The sequence below is a fragment of the Odocoileus virginianus genome, chromosome 31 (assembly GCF_023699985.2).
Source record: "Odocoileus virginianus isolate 20LAN1187 ecotype Illinois chromosome 31, Ovbor_1.2, whole genome shotgun sequence".
In the NCBI taxonomy this organism is placed as follows: Eukaryota; Metazoa; Chordata; class Mammalia; order Artiodactyla; family Cervidae; genus Odocoileus; species Odocoileus virginianus.
This window is the reverse complement of record NC_069704.1, coordinates 34445897-34468998: the sequence shown is the minus strand read 5'-3', so window position 1 is coordinate 34468998 and position 23102 is coordinate 34445897. Positions and strand designations below refer to the sequence as shown.

Here is a 23102-nt window from a genome sequence, read left to right as displayed (position 1 = left end):
AGTCAAGTCAAATGTAGGCATAATCTAGTAATGTTAGTGCAATTAGGTGTATTAGAGTTATTTTTCACTGAAAATGTCTATTTTGGCAAGAAAGAGAGGGATTGGGAAGAAACTAGAGTGTCATGTCATTTTCTATGCTAAATTTTCCCTTTAGATGACATCTATCACCTTCTTAAGTTTGCCAGGAACAATTCCAGTTTAAACCTGTTGTCCTGTATTCAGTCCGCTTTAGCATTTATCATTTTGCCTTTACGGTAATCAAAAAGCTATTATACCATGCATTAAAGGTATTAACAGCTGTGTTAAAATAAGCCAAGATGAGTTGGTGGATGTGTGCTTTTCACCTTTGGCATTCAGCTGGTAGTGAGACATCCATGCGGTTGGAAACATTCTCATTAACATGCAGCTAAATCAGAAGACAATCAGTGATAACTCATCTCTCCTTTCCTGACTCTCTCCAGACACAATATAACTAAGATTTTCCTTTCAGGAATGGGGAAACAGGAATACTCACTGATAAAACAAATTAAGCATAGGCAAGAGAAGCTGGAGACAGATCACTCCTGTTGGTCTCGATGCTGATGGAGAACGATGGAGAGGGTTGCCCTGCAGGCCACCGGGAGGACCCGCCAGTTGTGCTGCTACCTGCAGATGCACCATGCTGCAGGGCAGCCTTGCAGCCAAATTGACGGGATATTAGGAAATTACAGGCACAGTGTATGTGAAATGGGTATAGCAAACAGAAGGCGGAGAGTCCTGCTACAGAGCAATAGACAGTAACTAGAGTGTCCTTGTTACTGTGATTTAACCATTTTTAGCATGGCTTACTTGTATTGGTAATGCTTTTTATATTTGGAAATAAATCCTTTTAGAAGCAATGACTTCACAAAAGAAAGTGCATGCTTAATGCACCAAATTTCCTGTCCTTCATAAAGATGGTGATAAATGTGTAATCTGCTTGAAATATTTAACTGTCCAAGATGGCCAAGAGGGGCCTAAGGAGATATGACAACTAAGTATAATGTGGTGCCCTGGATGGAATGATGGAACTAAAAAGGGACACCAGGGAAAAACTGAGAAAATCTGGATAAAGTATGGATTTTATTTGCTAATGATGTGTCAGTATCATTTCAATAACTTTGACAAATATACTACACCAATGCAAGATGTTAATTATGGGGGAACGTGGGTACAGGTTACATACGAACTCTCTGGACTGTCTTCACAATTTTTCTGTAAATCTGAAAAGATTCTTATAAGCTTCTTTAAGATTCTATAAGCTTAAAAAAAAATGGAGAAGGAAATGGCAACCCACTCCAGTATTCTTGCCTGGAGAATCCTGGGGACAGGGGAGCCTGGTGGGCTGCCCTCTATGGGGTCGCACAGAGTCAGACACGACTGAAGTGACTTAGCAGTAGCAGCAAGCAGCAGCAAGCTTAAAAACAAGCTTAGAGGGGCTTCCCTGATGGTGCAGTGGTAAAGAGTCCACTTGTCAATGCAGGAGACGCAGGTTCGATCCCCGATTCGGGAAGATCCCACGTGCCACAGGGCAACTAAGCCCGTGGCCATAACTACTGAGCCTGCACGGTATAACTACTAAAGCCGGAGCACCCGAGAGCCTGTGCTCTACAAGACAAGCCACACAATGAGACGTCTACACAACACAGCTAGAGGGCAGACCTCGCTTGCCTCAACTAGAGAAAAGCCTGTGCAATAACAAACACCCAGCACAACCAAAACTAAATAAGATATGAAAAAATAAGCTTATAAAAAAGTCTGTCAACACTTATTCTCCATATGAACCAGAAGACACAAATCTGAAGAAGCATCAACATCAACCTCTTTTAAACTTACATCGTGTATCAAAACAAATTGAATTTGAAAAGGCCTATAATTTTGAAGCATCTATGTATGGGAAAACATTCAAGGGTCTTCAATGGAGACAAATTACTTGATAAGTCTTGTCTCATAAAAGCTAAGAAACTTGTCAAGATATTTGTCAAAGAAAGAACTTCGAAGGGAGGCAAAAACATAGAATTTGTGACAATCAAGAGCTGAAATATTTACAGAAGTCAATATTTATACATGTCAATATCAAAAGAAAAATAGAATTGAGAATATCTTCCATTTTGTGGAATTTGCTCTAAGCTTATCACATAATTTGCTCTTAAAGTGCTCTCCAGTCCTTGTACAGAGAATAATTTTCTTAATAAAATTATTATGACCTATAGAGAAGAGTCAGTTCTGATTCCAACAATTTCAAGTTTAATGATCATAAAATATAACTCTAAAAAAGATTACAAGAATTTTACGGGGGGAAAAAGCATAATAAGGTCACAGTGAAAAATATATATATTCTTCAGAAAAGTATTAGAGGTACACATGAAAAAGTAACTGATTAACACACTTACTTATTTTCCAAAACTAACTATTCTGCTTATGTAATTTTAAAATATTCATGGAATTAACAAAAGATTTTCTTTGTGCTAATACACCTAAAATGTTTGTGTTTTAGAAATAACTTTATTTTTTATTAAAAAAAATTTTTATACAGTACTCTTTTAAAGGACAACAGATATAATAAAAACAATTTGTCAGATAATAATATAATATTAGATAGTATTAGATAATTTTAAGTATATTAGTCCTTCTCATTTTATTCATAGGAAAATTCTGGTTTGGAAACTAATTATATGGCCACTCCACTTGCCTATCTCATCTCCTTCCACTTTCCCATTTTCCAAACACTCTTAGGTGCTCATAGTCCCAAGTATTTTGCACTATGTCCAACATGCAATACACAAATTTTCAACAAAGGAGACAAATATATTATCTAGGTTGATTTCACAACATCCCGTCCCTTAACTAATTTTTTTTTCAATTTTTGAGACTGAAAAGAGTTGGGAAACAGCTTTATCTTTTAATATTACTCTCTGACCAAAACCCAAACTTTTTGCATTTCCTGCCTAGAAACCAAACCCTGCTTATCAGTCAAGGCTCTCCCAAAAGTCACCTCTTCCATGAAGCATGCCCTGACTGATTCAACCATAAGAAGATTCTTCCCCTGCCACATTTCATCTGAAACTCTATGTACTGAGTTTTTTTGTGTAAGTCTTATATCTTTCCATATCTTTTGAAGCACTCAAAGATCTGACCAGCAACAGATCCTGTGTGAATGAGTGAATGAGGCTGGAGCCTGGGGAAGGAGGACACAGTGGGAGGTGAAGTGAAGAAGTCAGAGCTTTGTTTGGATCTGAGGCAGGTGAAGGACTCAGTCTCACGGAGGGTAAAGAAGACAGTGGTGAGGAGGGGACTTTGGGCACAGGATCAGGGAGGAGAAACACTGTGGCGAATCTGACTGCCAAGCTGAAACAGGTCAATCCCCTTCTGAAGACGGTGAGAAAGGAGAGATTCTAGAAAACACACCAGACTGCATCCGAAATCTACAGGCGAGAGATTTCAAAATCTACACTCCTCTTCAACCTGCTGGCTGCCTTTTGCCTTGGTTTGATTTTCACCTTTTTCTTTTCACGTTTCCAGCAGGGGAAGTGTCCAATATTTGCTATGTAACATTTATTAAGAAAACTGAAGAGAGTCAGAAAAGGTCAACTGGAGAAACTGTCCTGGGAGGATTTCTAATATTTCTGATATACAGGCCCCTTCATTTTCCTCCACCTTGGACTTGTGTTTTTATAGGTTGAGGATGCTGAAATCAGAACTCCAAGCTGAGTGGGCTACAACAATGCTGTGAATTCCAAATATATTTCACGAAATTAAACTAGGATGCATCTTAAACAAAGTAATATTTATACTTAAGTTTATAAATACTATTACATATATATGTGAATTTCAAAAACATGAATTAAATCACATGATTTAATGAAGATCAACATGGACTTAAAATATTGTATTACACAGAGAACTCATCACCAGCTTCTATAGTAGATAAGGATTTGCTTGTCTTTCTAAAATCTCCCAAACTTCTTAACATACTCCAGAACCATGAGTTCCAAGAAAGAACTCATTTTCTATCCTAAAATTAGCATATTCTGGGGTATAAGTGTATTCTATCTGTTACCTCAGCAGTAAATTTATTTCTTGAATTTGTACTTTAACATACATTGAATACCTACTACTAACTACTGAATGACTGGCATTTCACTCTAAATTATTATTGATACTGCAGAACTGTTAGGTGCAAAAGCTATAGTTACATTTTCTTCAACAGTTAAATCTCGACCTTAAGCTTGAGTATACATCATACTGGCAAGAAGATCTGTTGGAGATTATACACGACCTGCTCTGGCCTTCTTTTAAGTTTTTCTCACAGGTTATAAGAATTTGCTCTGAAAATCATGTAATTAAATGAGAATTTCTTTTCTATTAATATGGCATCTTTGAACCATCTTAAAACTATTTGTAAACATTTAGTATTTTTTTAGTTATTGCATAAAAATATCACAGAAGAATTTTTAACCAACTTTTAGAATCATTGCCTTCACCTACCTACCTTGTTACCTAACCATCAAACACAAAGATAAATCAATAATGGTCTTTCAGTCTCTCTGTGCAGAGATGGACCAAGAAATATTAAACTAAAACAAAATCAGTTCTAGAGATTTTCTTACAAATCTTCTTGAACACACTTCCCCTTTAAAATAAAATGTTGTTGGGACTTCCCTGGTGCTCCAGTGGTTAAGACTCTTTCAAAGCAGGGGGTATAGGTTCAATCCCTGGTTGGTGAGCTAAGATATCACATGCCTTGCAGCCAAAAAACCAAAACATAAAACAGAAGTAATGCAACAAATTCAATAGACTCTAAAAATGCTGACATCTTCAATTTCAACATTCCAACAGTTAAAACCCTTTGAGAGGCTCTTGGTCTCATTCATCAATGCCTGGGGTGTATTCTCCACAAGGTGGAAGTTTCCTGAGATAAGAGTCCACTGCTCATCAACTCTGCCCTTCATTCCTTCCCTAGCAAACTGCAGGAAAGTTTAATTACTTTCCAGCTGGTTTTCTGAAGAACTAGAAGGTGATTTTCTGAAATGTGATTTAAAAAAATGGTAGCCAAAAATCCTGTTGAAGTGTGACTTTCTCACATTATACCAGGATCAGTTATGCTAAAAAGAGTCCACTTTTGTGCTCCCAGAGCCACAGCCCATGAAAAGAGCAAATGACCTGCAGATCTACAAATCCTGTTTCCTGATGGAATCTGACCTCAACCACTCAGGAGAGCCATGCAAAGAAAAACCAGTCTTAACTGAGTCATCATCTTATTTCACTGGTTCATTGGATCGTGAAAAAGCAATTTCAGTCAGCTGTGCATTTACATTTATTTCAGTTTACATTTTTCACCCCAAACTTTCATCCTTCCCTGTTTTCCAGGTCTTGTTCCTGAGATATGAGCTACCCTCTCTCACCTACGTGGGCAACATCCCTTCTGAGCAGTACAAATGGCCTAATAGCTATGAAACAAAATGGAAATAAATGCCGAATGTTTGCTTTAAATACAAGTGGTACTAAAGAAGGAGCTGTAAAAAGGTTATTATGATAGTCCACGAGTGGCCAAGAGGAACGCAGACAGCAGTAGTATCTGTTTACCTCCATGCACAGTTTTTGTAGCATTTCCCAAACACTCAAAAAAAAAAAAAAAAAGAACATTAAAAATAATTTCAATAACCAACCTTCGGGCTAGGGGTCAAGATCCAGGTGCAAGTTCACATCCTGTCAGACTCCTGTGGATTCATCTCAGCTCTCACATGTATTCATAATAATATAAATGCACATTTTGTGCTTACTTTTCTAGATGGTATAACTTCTACAAAGACAATTTAGAATTGCAGTGTCTACTGTGGGGAACTTTCAGAAGGAACAAAAGGGGGCAAGGAGTTAAAATATAAATAAAAATGGAAAAGGAACACTACAAATAATAATAATAATTTTAAAACAAGGGCAGCATTCCAGCTATCTGAAACTCAGGTATCTGGCACCATAAAGAATTCAAAACAAGACTGAAAATCAAGAAACCGTGAACAGCAGCCTGTGAGCCACCTTGCCTTGGCACAATAACCTGCATTCAAAAGGGGGTTTAAAAACACAATTCTAGTATATCTGATCATTTTGCTTTCTGCATCTTCAGCATACTAGGAAGGAAGGAAGGAAGGAAGGAAAGGAAGGAAAGGAAGGAAGGAAGGAAAGGAAGGAAAGGAAGGAAAGGAAGGAAAGGAAGGAAAGGAAGGAGGAACTGATAATAGTAAATTGTAACCTGGCAGCCTGACAGCAAGAACAGAAAATGCACCCAGGAACTCAAAAAGCCAAGCTGGACTACCAGCCCCACAAATGCTGGGGATGCGCTACACCATAGTCCAGGATGAAACTCGACTTCATAATGATGACCCTGAGATAGCAAGGAAAGCTGAAGTTATTTTGTAAACGGTTGTTAAAAGCAAGGCATTGGGTGGGGTTTCCCTGGTGATCCAGTGGTTAAGAATCCGCAAGGGACTCTGGCTTGATCCCTGGTCTGGGAAGATCCCACGTGCCATGGAGCAACTCAACTGATGCACCACAGCCACTCAGCCTGTTGCTAAGCCCGTGAGCTGCAACGACAGAGCCCACGTGCCCGAGAGCCTGTGCTCCACAGGAGAAACCACCGCACCACAACTAGAGAGTGGACCCCACTCTCCGCAACTAGAGAAGGCCCGCATGCCGTAGCGAAGACTCACCACTGGCAAAATACAAAACAAATGTCTTTTTAAAACAGGAAAAAAGAAAGCAAGGCATTGGGTGAGCCCATATGCTGACGAAAAGATGCGTGACAGCTGGCCCATTGCAGCATGATATGTAATAGCTACAAAGTAGAAATGACTCAAATGGCCATGAACTGTGAAGTGGATAAATAAGTTGTATCTTCACACAATGAATACTCTACAGCAGGGGAAATGACAGCTACAAGCATAATGTTGAGTGCAAGAAGCCAAACCATGTAGTAAGGAAAAAACACATAGGGAATCAGGCCTGGAGGTCAGGGAGGGGCTGTAGTGATTGGAAGTGAGCACAGAGGCTTCCAGGTAACATGCTGTTTCTTTCTAAAGTTCTTTTTAAACATTATTATTTCTTTTTAATTGGAGTATAATCACACTACAATGGTGTGTTACTTCCTGGAGGGAGGCGATGTATGTATACTGATTCACGCTGTTACAACATGTTGTCTCTTGATCTGGATGCTGTCAGTGTGGAGTCAGCAGGCTGTACACCAAGCTCCGTGTACTTTTCTGTAGGTTTATTTGTCTCTCAAGAACACATTGCCAAAATAATACACAACAGACTTGATAGAGTATAAATTTCTTACCTTCATGGGGAATTCAATCACTACCATGTCACAATTTCAAGTTCAGAGGCAACCCAAGGCAAAAATTTTGAAGCAGGTGATGTTTATCTTTCCTACCTCAGTCCCACATTCTCTTTCTGGGGCTTTTCTATGTTTTTTGGGTTTTTTAAAATTATTTTTACTTTTCTGGGGTTGTGCAGGGTCTTCACTGCTGCATACAGGCTTTCTCAAATTGCAGAGAGTGGGTGCTACCCTCTAGTTGTGATGCATGGGTTTCTCACTGTAGTGGCTTCTGTTGTGGAGCACAGGCTCTAGGGCACGCAGGTTTCAGTAGTTGCATCTAATGGCACTAAAGCACGGGCTCAGTAGTTGTGGCACATGGGCTTAACTGCTCCGTGGCATCGGGGATCCTCCCAGACCAGGGATCAAACCGATGTCCCCTGTATTGAAAGTGGATTCTTAACTGGACCACCAGGGAAGCCCCTTTACCTTTTTAATAGGAATTCTTGACCAAATCCCACACTCTCACTTCTCATTTCTTTATCAGAGTTTAAGACATACCAATCACCCAGGGACCTTGTTAAAGCACAGATGCTTCAGTAAGTCTGTGATGGGGCCTAGTGTCTGCATTGCTAGAGAAGCTCCCAGGGGTGGCCAATGCCCTTGGTCTGAGGCCTCAAGCTGCAGAGAAAAGACATGATTTAAAAATCAGTGTCTGCCAAGCTCCTGGGAGCGGAACAATGGTCCTGGGAATCTGAGCATGGAGCTCATCACTTTCTTATGGCTGAATTTTAGGACCAAGATCTGGTGGAATATTCTGGGCTTCCCTATGCCTCTTGGATTGCACCCCTGTTATTAAGGTACCAACTCAGGGACAAGAACTAGTAGTTGGTGACAGTAAAGGAAGAACTGCTCCTACCCTGCGGAGTTTTGTACTGTTACTCACTCAAACATCATCTTTGGACTTTGGAGCACAGTGCTTTCCCCACAGCTTATGCAGAAGGGAGGGAGGAGGGCAGGGAATAAAGGAAGGGAGCAGGCAGTTCATCTGCCTGGGGAAGTGTAGCAATGCTAAGTGCTGCTGCGTCTTGCCAGACGACTGAGGCTGCTTAAATTCAAGATGTGTCTTCCATGAGAGGCTCAATGAGGTTACGGACATTTTAATGAGTGAGACTGGAGGGTGAGCATGGAGGGGTAGACACCAGGGTGAATAAGCCCTCTTCTCCCAGGGGGTCATCTTGGAGCCATGAACACAAGGAGGCAAAGCCTTTCCTTGGCAGATAGAAAAATGGTAATAAATTTTAAAGCTGCCTCAGAAAATTGGAAGTGTTTAGGCATTTGGAAACAGTACGAGGGGAATATAATGTATGTGGGATTTTTTTCAGATTTAAACAAATATTTGAAAATTTCGCACATTTTATAAGTTGGAAGCAATAAAAAAGGCTCTCTGATCTCTCCAGAGGTGATTCCCATAAAACAGTGGATCTCAAAAACAGTATCCGGAGAACTTTTTTTAGTAGCTACAATGATTAATTTTATGTGGCAACTTGGCTAGGCTGCAGTGCTTAAATACTTGGTTATACATGTCTGGATGTTGCTATGAAGGTCCTTTTTAAATTAAATTTATTTTTAATTGAAGGATAATTGCTTCATGAAGGTGTTTTGTACATGAGATTAACATTTCAATCTGTTAAGACTTTGAGTACAATAGATTACCCTCCAGAATGTGGGCAGGCTTCATCTAATGAGTTGAAGACCTTTAAATGAAGACTGAGTACCCCCAAGGAAGTTAATTCTGCCAGCCCACTGCCTTGGGCTGTTGTGTCACCTCGTCTCTAGGTCTCCCGTCTGCTGATCTACCCTGCAGATTATAGACCTGCCAGCCTCCACAATGGTGTGAGCCAATTCCTCAAAACAAGTCCAGCCCTGCCCCCCTTGCTCCCCCCACACTCCCCATACTGTTCCCTAGCCCCTACATCTTGTTGGCTCTATTCCTTTGGTGAAGCCTACTAACACAGTGGCTTATTTGGGGTTAATCACATAAACAAATGTACCAGCTTCACAGTGAATATATGCTAGCATTGCTTAAAACAGTTGAATCAAAATTGAATTCAATAAGAACTGAATTATTATTCAGTTGTTGAATAAGAACCTTAATTTTAAATATTACTCAACAGAATAGGTCACTTTTTAATGATCCAAATGCTCACCTACAACATAATATTATAATAATTCTCATCAGGGTTCATTAGGATTGTAACAGCCTATCTAATAGATCTGTGGACTTTTGTGGACTGATATCTATTCACCTGAAGACAGCTTATTCACTGTAACCTTTCGGCAGACAGTCAATGCATTATCCTTTTCAGTGCAGTTCAGTTTAGTTGCTCAGTCCATATCCTTTTAGACAAATGTAAAACCTCTGGACTCATACACACAGAATCAATCTAACCCCCATTTTCGACTTGGTGCCTTGCTTTAGTCTCCCATGAATTTGTACTCACGACTAGGACTGCTCAGGCACAGTGCATGTTCCTACAGCATCAATTAGTTTTCCCCTACATTAGTAGGTGAATGATGCAGAACTGGAAGTTGCACTTCCCAGCATGTCAATGCTCTGCGCCCAGGTAACAGCCACCCAATGCAAGCCCATTACTGCAGCTGAAGGCAGCTGGCTGCAAGTGGATATGGTGTTAGACACGATGCCCACTCCCTGGGGTCTTCTTGGCACAAACTGTCCACATGTTTTCTGCATTTTTTCTTGTCCCCGTAACTCAGCAACCACAACTCATGCTACCTTCACCTTAAAAAATAAACTGCAAAATGCTATACTTTCATTGTTTAAAACATTAACAGTTTTTCTGTACTGATATTCTGTACTGTTGCATGTTTCTACTAGGCATCTAATGTGACTTTTTTAAAATTGTGCTATTATTTTATTTTTTTGAGTTTTATGGATGCAAATCTATATAGATACGGAGAGATTGGCCCCATCCCTATTTTTTCCCTCATACATCCTTTGTGTGTTTGCAAAGCATCAGGTTCTTCTGAAATACAGATACTGTATTAGAGCAGAAATGTGTGACTATACTTCATTCATTAACATCCCCAACCTAACTATATCTGCCAGACTGAAGTACATGCCATGCCAACAGATTGCCAAGGAGGAAAAGAAAACATATCTGCATCACAAACATGAACACTAGTTTATGGCAAGTCCGTTACAAAACATGGCATACGAATGTCTTAAAACATGGGTTTTCTTTCTTTTTTTTGTCTTTAGATATTTATATTGTCAAGTCTGAGAGGAGATCCAGGAATCTGTATTTTTTTAATTAATTTATTTAATTGGAGGCTAATTACTTTACAATATTGTGGTAAGTTTTGCTATGCATTGACAAGAATCAGCCTCAGGTGTACATGTGTCCACCATCCTGAACCCCCCTCCCACCTCCTTCCTTATCCCATCCTTCTGGGCCATCCCAGAGCACCGGCTTTGAGTGCCCCGTTTCATGCATAGAACTTGGACTGGTCACCTATGTCACATATGGTAACATGTGTTTCAATGCTATTCTATCAAATCATCCCACCCTTGTCTTCTCCCATAGAGTGCAAAAGTCTGTTCTTTATATCTGTGTCTCTTTTCCTGTCTCGCATATAGGGTCGTTGTTACCATCTTTCTAAATTCCATATATATGCATTAGTATACTGTATTGGTGTTTTTCTTTCTGACTTACTTCACTCTGTATAATAGGCTCCAGTTTCATCCACCTCATTAGAATTGATTCAAATGCATTCATTTTAATATCTGAGTAATATTCCACTGTGTATATGTATCACAACTTTCTTATCCATTCGTCTGCCGATGGGCATCTAGGTTGCTTCCATGTCCTGGCTATTGTAAACAGTACTGTGATGAACACTAGGGTACATGTGTCTCTTTCAATTCTGGTTTCCTCGGTGTGTATGCCCAGCAGTGGGATTGCTGAATCATAAAAACATGGAGTTTTTAAGCAAATGTTGGTTGACTCCTTAAGAATTCTTCCACCTCAGCCAGGGCAGAATGTCACTCTGTTCTACGGGAGCAAGAAGTATGAGGTCACACCAGGAGATAAAACCACAGCCATCACGCCCAAGGAGATGGGCAACAGGCCGGCACCTCCTGCCACAACCTCCCACCACTCCTCCACTTTGGGACCAGGCAGTCACAGGAGGCTTACAGCAGGTGAGACTTCCACCACTGCACCTGGATTCAGAATAAAGAACTGATTCGTGCTTGTTTGTTTTCTAACCAGACATTAAAAAAAAAAAAAAAACACTCTAGGTTAGAGGCACCATTATAAGAAAATGGCCGCTTGAGCATGCTCCATAATTGTAATGCTCACGAGGGGGTATCATGGCTAAACATTCCCATAAAATGTCCCCCAAAACTAAAATTGAAGAGAGTGGTTGCTTTCAGTATGTGGTGGGAAGGAGCACTCAGAATGTGTCATTATCACAAATGTTTCTGCTCGATTACCTAAAAATGACAGGTGTGAGTACATTTAAGGGGCAACCCTGAGGGAGCCTATATTCGGGACTGATCCAAGTAGATATGAGACATAGAGCCTCTCTAACTATCCAGATCTCTTGCCTCTGTAAAAAAAGAAGTTTTACCTTCTACATGTTTGCTTTTCTTGTGGTTAAGAAGCATATAACATAAATCTACGTTCTTCACCAACTTTGAAGTGTACAGTGTTGTTGCCTACATGCCTATTTTCATGCAGATCCATAGAGCCTTTTCCATGTTGAAGGACTGAAGTTCCATAACCCCCTGAACGGCAATTCTTCATTTCCTGATCCCCCAGCCCCTGGCAATCACCATTCCACTTTCTAAAAGTTGTCTACTTTAGATGCCTCAGATAAGTGGAACTGTACATTATTTGTCCTTCTGTGACTGGCTTACTTCACTCAGCATAGTGTCCTCAGGTCCATCTGGGTTATCACATACTGCAGAAATTCCTTCTTTTTGTATAGCTGAATAATTTTCCATTGTAAGTATACACCACATTTTCTTTATTCATTCATCTGTCAATGAGTATGTGAGCTATTTGCACCTGCTGGCTATTGTTACTAGTGCTGCAGTGATCATACGAGTGCAGATAATCTCGTCAAGATCCTGATTTCAATTTTTTTGGATATACACTCAGAAATGAGATTGCTGGATCATATGGCAGTTCTATTTGTACTTTTCTGAGGAACCTTCATACCATTTTCCATAGTGGCTCCACCAATTTACATTCCCACCAACAATATACAAGGGTCACGATTTCTCTACATTCTCACTAGCACTTATAATTTTGTTTTTTTGATAACAGCCAATAAGTGGCAATATTCCATTACAATTAAAAAAATTATTTATTTTTAATTGATGGATAATTACTTTACAGTACTGTGATGGTTTCTACCAAACATCAACATGATCTATTGAAGTTTTGATCTGCATTTCTCTGATGATTAGTGATGAGCACTTTTTCATCCTCACAAAAATCTTTTTTGACTGAAGGACAAAATATTCCAATAATGAAAGGAAATGCCACTGTGTTACCAGAAAATAAAACCTCTTATCACTAAATTCCCTTATTTTTACTCTATGCCAATTGACATTTTTTCACGTCTTAAATTTGTGACAAATACTTTCAGCTTCAAATGACGAAAAGGAAAGATATCAGGGTAAAAGGTGTTTTGGACATCTCAGTGCTCTCAGAGCTAAGCCCTCCTCCCCCAGGGACACACTTACAGAGCAGCATAACCGGGAGATAGAAAATACTGTACAGTAGCATCTGATGAGCCTGAACCTGGTAACTCAGGAAAGTACAAGAACATGCAAGAGCAAAAAAGAGAGTAAAGATAGGCTACCTTTGGGTCAAAACACTATCCCACAAACTTGGACAGGGAAGAAGTAGCGTGGCTAAGGTTCTAAGTTAGAGTGCCGTGGAACCACATGTTCACGTCAACGTGACCTTCAAAGCAAAGATGACATCTGACACTTGAACTTACCAGTGCACGTTCTCAGATAGGAAACAGGGGCTGCAAACTAGGAAAAGTATCTTTCCCACTTTTGTGCTCTATCCTTCACAGAGAACACAAAACTGGAAATTCCTACATGAACTCTGGATATCTTACCATCCTTTGTAAGTTGGCATCAGTGACAACACCAGGCCTATCTCCTGCATGGCAGCATGTGTGTCTATACTCCTAGCAGATGATGCAGAGGTGGGTACTCGTCCCCAACTTCATTCCACCGGGGCAATGTTACCTGCCTAACTCCGGAGGCCTTGGTGTCTATGAGCTCCCAGTCCATTACATCAGTCACAGTCCACCAGAGGGATTGAGGAGATAATCTGATCAGAGCCGAGAGTCTCTCTTGTTGGAACTGTAACACTATCACACAAGATAACTGCTCTACTAAAGAGAAGAATAAACTTCCTGAACTTGGTTCATCTGCTTGTTTCCTGACTCCCACTGAGAGCTGGACCCAGACTTTGTGATTTTCCCTCTTCATTACATTCCCTGGTGCCATCACCTCTGGAGAGAGAGCAACTGGCCAAGAAACTTTGATTTTTTGACTGGATACAATTTTAAAGCACCCAGTTTCCAGTGCAGTCCCAGGCACACATGGATTACAAAAGTGTTTTAAATGAAACAGTGAATGAACGACATAGGAAAAAGGCAAGAAGAGTTTCTTCTTTGGGCAAATAACAAAAATGATCCTTAAGACTGAGAGCAATTTAAGCTGAATTTCTTCCACAGTACTGATATTATGCCTTCAATTTATTATTTTTTAATTAATTAATTAATTTTAATTGGAGGCTAATTACAATATTGTAGTGGTTTTTGCCATACACTGACATGAATCAGCCATGGGTGTACATGTGCTCCCCATCCTGAACCCCCCTCCCACCTCCCCCCTCATCCCATCCCTCAGAGTCATCCCAGTGCACCAGCCCTGAGCACCCTGTCTCATGCATCAAACCTGACCTGGCGATCTATTTCACATATGATAATATACACGTTTCAATGCTATTCTCTCAAATCATCCCACCCCCGCCTTCTCCCACAGAGTCCAAAAGTCTGTTCTTTACATCTGTGTCTCTTTTTCTGTCTCGCATATAGGGTTATTGTTACCATCTTTCTAAATTTCATATATATGTGTGAGTATACTGTATTGGTATTTTTCTTTCTGACTTACTTCACTCTGTATAATAGGCTCCAGTTTCATCCACCTCATTGGAACTGATTCAAATGCATTCTTTCTAATGGCTGAGTAATATTCCATTGTGTATAGGTACTACAGCTTTCTTATCCATTCATCTGCTGATGTACATCTAAGTTGCTTCCATGCCCTGGCTATTGTAAACAGTGCTGCGATGAACACTGGGGTACACGTGCCTCTTTCAATTCTGGTTTCCATAGGGGGGAATGCCCAGCAGTGGGATTGCTGGTTTGTATTACGCCTTCAATTTAAATGATGCACAAGATTGATATGCAATGAAAACCAGGCCAATGTTTTCCATCTTATAAAGTTCTTGAGGATTTCAAGTCCTTTTGGAACAGTATTTCTGCCACTTGATAAACATGTAGGCCTTACTAAAGAAAATGTCTCCTATGGATTCTAGAGGTGACATAAATGTTGTTTATATCATGTTACTTAACTATGAACAAACATAAACCAGATATAAACTCCTTATCCTTACAGCTCCCAAGCATCTATATGACCAACACATGTTTGGAAAATCAAGGGAGTAAGAATGAGCAACATTTATTTAATCTGACAAGGGACACTCCGCTACTGAAACCACAGCCCCAAAGCCACTAGCATCATGGCCCCAGAAGCCTGTGTGCTGCACTCTCCAGCCACACCCACAGGATCAAAACCCTGTTCCCCAATCACTTTTTGACTGAGAACTCAGACAACCCAACATGCTGTGTTGCTGGTCACTTTCAATTTACATGGACACGTCATCTACACTAGGCCCACAGCTGTGCCTTCCTCACCAGCCCAAGACAAGGAACAGAGTGCTGTGGATGCCACACAACCCTAAACGCCACAGAGGCAGGTTCTGAAACAGTCAAATCTGTCACGTCACAGTCATCTAGGTGATTCCAAATCTGCTCAAATTAATTTGTTTTATATTATCAGATAATGATAACATAAAATGAAAACAAATCTGTTTAGTCTTCTAAGATTCCCAAGCACACATGTAAAGACCCAAAGGTCCCCCAATCTGAGAAACACTCTTGCCATGAAATGTCTAATTTTGGAGATGTGCCTGGAGGCATTTTTCTGCATTTATTATACTGCATCTCAGCTCCTTTGGGTGTCAGAAACTCCTAGGTATTCAAAAAGGTGAGACAATAAGCTCCTTGAAGGTCAGGGTCAGGTCTGCAAGGGAGTCTCTCTAGTGCCTGGGACACTGGCAAGCACATGAATACTGGGGGAATTAGAGAAAGAATGAAAGAAACATGCCTGAGCTACTGCATCTATATGTCTTGCTTTTATAAGGCATATAGACGAAGGCCTCAGGAGTTAAAATTCACCTTTCTCTTTTTATAATTACTCTGACAGATGCAATTATAATTTGGAAGACCCCACATATTTACCAGTTGAAGCAATGAAACTTTTTTTTTGAGGAACTAATATCAAACAAATCATACATGTCATTCCGACATTACAACTTTCCTCTGGGAAACAGTGTTTACTTCCCATTTTAAAACCTGATATGAGACAAAGAGAGTTAGATAGGAGCAGCCCGAATACCCACAATAAATCGTCTCTTCCCATTTCTTCCCTCCAACAATAGACTGCAGTCAGGTACAACTAAGCTTTAACAAGCTATACGGGAAGCAAGAAAGTATCTGTGTATATCCTCTTAGGAGAAAAATGCAGACATCGGAATCACCTTGGCATCCTAACCTCACCATCATCTAAAGGCACTGCCATCGGCCTCTTTGCTTCCATTCCAGGAAGATTAGCCAAATTTGGCTACTTCTGTTTTACAAATAAAATCAAATCATATAACCTGGGAAGAAATCCAGAAACAGGTTTTACACACTCAAAGTGATAGGATTAGCACGACTGAATTTCAACAATGATTTAGGAGAGGAGTAAATGAAAAATTCAGGCCAAAAGACAAGCTAGAGAGAGTCTGTAGTTCTTGGAGAGTAGTCTTCCAATGGCATCCCATCTCAGGCATTTTACTTGGTACCTACACCATAAGGGCAGAGCAAACAATCTCTCCTCAAAACCTGACAGCAGTGCTTTGAACAGTCAGTGAGATCTGAGGTTCAGGGCAGCCCCCTGTCCATACGGCCAAAGCTGGCAGTCCTCTAAGGCTGGGAAGGCCAGAATACCTTTCTGGGGCCAGGAGGCCAAAAGAAACTACCCTGAGATGAAATTCCAATATCAGAACCAGAAGGGGCCACCACCAGCAAGCAGAGATCATAAAAGGTAAGCCACACAGAGATACCTCCTGGGCCCAGGAGTAAGGTTTGGAAGGTTCAATGAAGGGCTGTGGTTTTAACAGACAGGTTTCTCCCACTCAGCAGTAGGGTAATAACACAGATAATTGTGAAAAGAAAAAAACAAAAAGCAACAGACAAGCAACAGTTAGAAATAAAGACATATATAATCTATATAGAGACATACAGGCACATAAAATATATAAAATATATGTATTATACACACACACACACACACACGGGCTTCCCAGGTGTCTCAGTGGTAAGGAATCTGCCTGCCAATGCAGGAGATGCAAGTTTGATCCCTGAGTTGGGAAGACCCCTGGAGAAGGAAATGAAAACTCACCCCAGTATTCTTGCCTGGGAAACCCCTTGGACAGAGAGGAGCCTGGCAGGGCTACAGACCATGGGGTCGCAGAAGAGTCAGATATGACTTAGTGTCTAAACAGAAACAACACTAACACACACACACACACACACACACACACACACACTCTCCCAGTTCTGAATGAAGAAAAGTCAGAAAACCTCTGGAAAGCTTGTGGCTAGCACTGACAGGCCCCAAAGTTAGTGCCAAAGGTAAGCATCACACACAGTCAAAAACATCTCTGAACATCTTCCAGGACTGAGGTCCAACCCACTCTGGTACCTCAAGGCTAGAGCAAATCTTTACTTCTGGATGAACACCAGACATGATTGGTCACATGAGTGACAAATATGTTTATCTTTAAATACTACAAACACCATCCAAAGCACCAGATGCTCACATATGGAAGATACTTTTAAGAGCTGCGCTCAAGCAGAGAAGAGCTAATTTAACTCTCGCACCTCAAGCTGACTCAGGGCCAGAAGCACACTGAATGGGAAGAGAGGGGAAACTGAGGCACTCTCTAATCAGTCATCTAATCAATCTAATCAATAACTGTCTCTCCATCTGTCTGCTGGTCTCCTGCCTCCAGTCACCCTGCCCTCCTCACGCTGGGTCTCCAGCCCTCTCCCTGGGTTTACCTCTCTGGGCATCCCTCTCTCCTCTCCTCTCCCATTTCCATCTTGCCAAGCACCATATCATGAAGCGGTGAAGTGGGCTTAGGAAGCAACTGCACTGTTACAAAAGAAGATGATCAGAGCCCTAAAGTGGACCCCAAGAAAGGGGAATGGAAAGGAAAGTATGCCTCTGCCGGCTGTAGCTTCGTCCTACAAGTTAAATGGGATTGGCGTCAGCTGTTGTATTTCCACTCCATTTTAGTTGTCATCCTCATAGTTATACAGACATGCTGAAGCAAACTGTTTTGATGATCCAAGTAACAGTTCGCATGTGGGTAGTTTTGGTTCTTCTCAACTAAATTTCTTGTTTCTAAATCATTCAACAAAAGACTTCTTCAACACTGTGCACATAGAAAGGGCACAGACCATGTGAAACAACTGACCACGTGGGTCTAATTTTGGTGCCTGAACAAATCCCAGCCTAACCCTGTCTGGCAGGTCGTCAGCTGTGCAAAACCCTATTACACCAGAGGCACCCACTCTGGGTCTGCTCTAAACACCGTGGCGAAACTCGTGCGTTCACAAGTCCATCGTGGTTCTGGTGCCAGCTGGACCCTTGTGCTTCTGTTTATGAGAATGTGGGGTTCTAAATTATTAAAGTTAATCAGTCCACAAATGACACTCAAACTTTCTACAGGTGGAACTAACAACACTGAAAAGTTCTGGCTCTGACTAGACAAGAGAGATGAATTCCTGCCATGCCCCCTCCTCGGTCAAATGGTCAACGCATGCACGCACTCACGCACGCACGCACGCACCTTGTATCCGTCTCCCCTTGCCAATCTCGGGACATATGAGCTCTCATCAGGAACTTGCAAATACAGGGAGGGAACCAACAAAAGAAATGAAGAGAATGCATACAGTATGAACTAACTGCATTCTCAGGCTATGAAGCAAGGAATCAAAGAACACTGAACAAATATTTATGGAGTACCCACTGTGTAAAAATCTTCCTTTCACCAAGATAATGCCTGTGGCCCCAGAAATTGGCTCCACTAAGTTGTTACAAGTCTGCTCTCTATTTCTCCCCAGACATTCTCTCCCCACTTCATGAATTTCTCTTGGCCTGATGCAATTCTCCTTCTGGAATTATCTTACATAACTACACTGCCCTGCCCATTCTGGTTTCACCTGCCGGCTGACCTTCTTCCAGCTTACCAGGAAGTGGCAATGGCCCATCCCGACCCTCTGGACCATTGACATATGTCCATCTCAGGTTAACAGGTCACGTGGCTACGCAGGATGCTTCCTTCCCCAGCCTTCAAGACAAGGACTCCCTCAGGTTTCTAAGAGAAAACCAACTGATGAGGGTATTAACACATATCCCAGAGACTATTTCTATTCTTTCACAGTACAAATTATTTTTCTCTAATATCACAATTATCAGTGACTGAGGAGTTTAACCCAAATTTGCTTAACATTTTGAGCTAAGAACTTGAATGATCTTTGAAACGGAAATCACCACCACCTGTTTTGCCTCTATAGGAACCAAACCAATCACTCACAGTTTTGTCTCTATAGGAACCAAACATCCCTATATCTGATATCTGTTCTCCTCAAATTGTACATAATACTCCCCAAAGACAGGCATGGGACAGGGTACCATCCGGAGGAAGATGGAGTGCCAGGAGGGAAATTAAAGCACCAGGCGAAATGGCACACCTTCCCAGAGACAGTTTTTTCTCTGGAAGAAAATATAATGTTTTATGTCCCAAGATATTATAAAGTAAAATGAACAAATACATGACTTCTCTTTTGAGATAAAAATTAAAAACTTCAAAGAAAGTTCCTGCTTGCTGGCAGTCTATTGGGCTATGCCCACAATTCGTAGCGTGCTAAGTCGCTTCAGTCACGTCTGACTCTTTGCAACCCTTTGGACTGTAGCCCACCAGGCTCCTCTGTCCACGGGATTCTCCAGGCAGTTATACTTGAGTGGTTGCCATGCCCTCCTCCAGGGGATATTCCCGACCCAGGGATCCACCCCCCGTCGTGTGCAAGTCCTACGCTGCAGACGGATTCTTAACCACTGAGCCACCGGGGAAGCCCACAATACGTGGAGTTTCCTGCAAATAATTTTTCCGCTTTTACATGCCCTCTAAGGAAATTTTTGAGAAACATTTTACTCACACTATGAACTTCCTGAGGGCATGAACCACAGTCTCCTGCTCTTTGCCTCCAAGGACCTAGGACAGTACCTAAGACAGTGGTTGGCACAAAGGAGGCACTCAATAATGTTTGCAGAATTAATTTGGCTAAAATAATGACAATGGCATTGTCAATAACAATAGATTTTTATCAAGTTTGGATGGGAGAAAGAGAAGGTGAATAGCTATGTGAGGAAGTGGAATAGAAGGAACCCAATTTAACCAAACAGCTAATGGCTGCCATAGAAACAATCAGATGAAGCGACCCAGTTTAGTTCTTCAACAAGTACAGGAAGGCAAATATTGTACTTGTTAATCTCACAGAAGGCGGGGGTGGGGCTTAGGACACAAGGCTATCAGGTGACACTGGTGCCATTAAATTTAATAGGTTCTCAAGAATTGGAAAGGCACTGTGATAAGAATAATGCCACCAATAATATTAAGTCCTGGTTGTATGCTGACCTTAACAAGATAATTTTGATCATTTAGAGGCTGAGTCAAATATCTGCTGCTGAGACTTGACAACTCTGAAAAGTAGTTTGGTGTGTGCGTGTGCATGTGTGTGTATAAAATATGGTGTGGATGTACCTTTTCTTACTCTTAATATTGTTACCTTTTTTAACCTAGCTGGACCCAAACCAAGTTACAGATGGAAGCTGATTCAAAGTATATATATATTTTTTTATATTCAAAGTTTTTTTTTTAACTTCCCTGAATGGAGACACTGCATTTTCACTCATTTGTACATAATATGAAAGATGGGTATCACACCCACTTTCTCTACACAATCCCTCTTATACTGCAGTGAGTCACTTTCCATGCCCAGTATAGCCTGAACTTTTCAAACTGGAGGGAGAAGGAGCTGGGCGGGGGAGGAAGTGAGAACTCTGAGCCCGGCAGGTGTAAACCGTGAAGGGGTGAGCCAGGTCACTGCTGCCTTCCAGGGCTATTTCCTTTTCTCAATCTTCTTCTCAGATATGTGAACTGCCAACCAAAATGATGCCTTTCAGATCTTCCCAACAATGACAGCCAGAGACCCATACAATTTCAGTGAAAATCCAGAAAGCAGAAAAACATTTTATAGTAGTAAGATGTTTGTAGCGCCTGAGGAAGATGTGAGAATGGCTCAAGACACAGAATGACTCCAAGCAGAGACGGACGCAAATTAATCTCAATAAAACCTGAGTATCTTCCCCACCAAGTCCTGAATCTGCAGGCATCCCCCTTTTGCCTGAAAAGTAACTTGATCCTGTGCTGTTTCTGTCAGAGCCACAAGAGGAGCTTATTGTGTGATTGTATCATTTTATTCTGTGGTATAAAAAGTGAGAGTTTTTCAGTTCACAACATCCGGGATCAAATACTGCTCTTTCAGCAACTGGACAAGTCCCTTAACGTCTTTAGGTTGAAATTGCTCCATCAATCAAAGATAAGAAAGTCCACACCCAAAGTTATTCTGAATATTAAACGAATGAACTTGTAAAATGCTCAGCACGCAGCAGAGATGAATATTTGTGTGCAGCAAAATAAATGCACGCCAAGGTTTTGTTTTCTGTGTAGTAGGAGAAAATACCAAAAACTATTATAGAGAATGCCAAATTGGCTAGCGGCCCGGGTCACCGCTCGGGGCTGCCCTTGCGGGTGCAGCCTGGATGCCAGGAGTAGGAGACGATATAATCAAGTCGCTGAGGTTTGGGGAGCACTCCTAAACCAGTGTCCCGGAAGAATCTCCGGACGCTGTGGGTTACACTCTGGCCTGTGTAACTAACAAAGTGCCCTTTGCAGCTGAGCGGATTCTCGTTCCTTAAAGGGTCTCATCTGGGAAAAGTTAAAATGAATCAATAAATGGAGACAAAGGAGAGCCTGAGGATCCACGGGGTCTGCACACTCCGAAGGTAAGGGGGAGAGATGGCAGGGTCCCGGGAAGGACAGGAAACACCACCACCACCTCCAGCCCTCCAAACCACACTCTACCTGGGGATGAACTTGACCTCGTCCCCGAGTCGCTTCTGGAAGTCCTGCCAAGCCTGGCCGGAGCTCGCCGGGTCCCAGGGAGCGGCCAGAGCCGCCGCCGCGACCTCGTTGCCCTCGTCCTGCTCGCCGGACCCGGGGTCGGACCCCACCCGGGCCGCGGCGGGCGCGGGCTCCCGCGGCCCCCAGCGCCGGGGCGGACCCCCGCGGCGGGCCCCGCGAAAGCCGCGCGCGAAGTCCTGGAAGGTGATGGCACCGTCGCGATCGGCGTCAAGCCGCTGGAACACGGCCTCGGCGTCGGCCGGCCGCACGCGCAACTCCGCGCACAACGCGCGGAACTCTTCACGCTCCAGGCGCCCGGAGCGGTTCGCGTCGCAGGCGGCGAAGACGGAGCGCAGCCGGGCCAGCTCCTCTAGGTCCCCATCCGCCTCCATCCCGCTCGCGAGGGCTCCGGGGCGCGTGGCCCACCTCAGCTGCGGCAACCGCGGGGAGGTCCGGGGCCACCTGCTGCCGCGGGGAGCTGAGGCGAGTTCGGCGAGTCGGGCAGGTTAGGCCACTGGCGCGGACCGCGGGGCGGGGCTAAGCGCCCGAGTGGGTCGGTACTGTGTGCTCCGACGCGGCTTCGCGCGCCGACCTGGGCCGGCTCTGCCAGTCCCAGAGCCGGTGCGAGCGCGCCTCTGGCCACCCTTGGCCCGCTCAGCAGCGCCTGCCGCGACTGAGAGCCCTGCGCGGCCGCATGCACTGGCCCGGAGGCGCCCGGCTCCGCCCCGCCAGGGAGGAGGAGCGCCCGGCTCCAGTTCCCACGCTTTCTTGTGCAGTGCTCTGGAGCCTGGGTTTGGGACTCCTGGAGTTGGGGGACCGAGTTGGAACTGGGGGGAGGCAGTAGCGTTGCCAGGCCCTTAGCGTAAACAGTGTTTGCTCGGGTAAATCGAGCGCTGGTATGAGGAGCTAACTACTGGATAGAAAGAGGAAAGGAAAGTTAGGGGTAGGATTGCAAATTAGTTAACGTTATGTGTATCTTATTATTTTCTGATTCTGGAAAATCGGTAAACATCTGCATATCCCAAACCAAAGTGTGAGATTTACCAGAAGACCCCGTTCTCTGATGTTACTTA

At 42.5% G+C, this 23102-nt stretch overlaps 1 protein-coding gene across 2 annotated transcripts in view; it reads right to left on the bottom strand.

Annotated features, from left to right (window-relative positions):
- RASEF (RAS and EF-hand domain containing) overlaps positions 1-22525 on the bottom strand; it is a 90375-nt gene extending 67850 nt beyond the window's left edge. For both annotated transcript variants that reach the window (XM_070459587.1, XM_020892911.2), the window contains exon 1: positions 21991-22525. In XM_070459587.1, the coding sequence (XP_070315688.1) occupies positions 21991-22421 (431 nt within the window). In that variant the 5' untranslated portion in view covers positions 22422-22525. The remainder of the gene's footprint in view (positions 1-21990) is intronic.
- Positions 22526-23102: the final 577 nt, after the last annotated feature.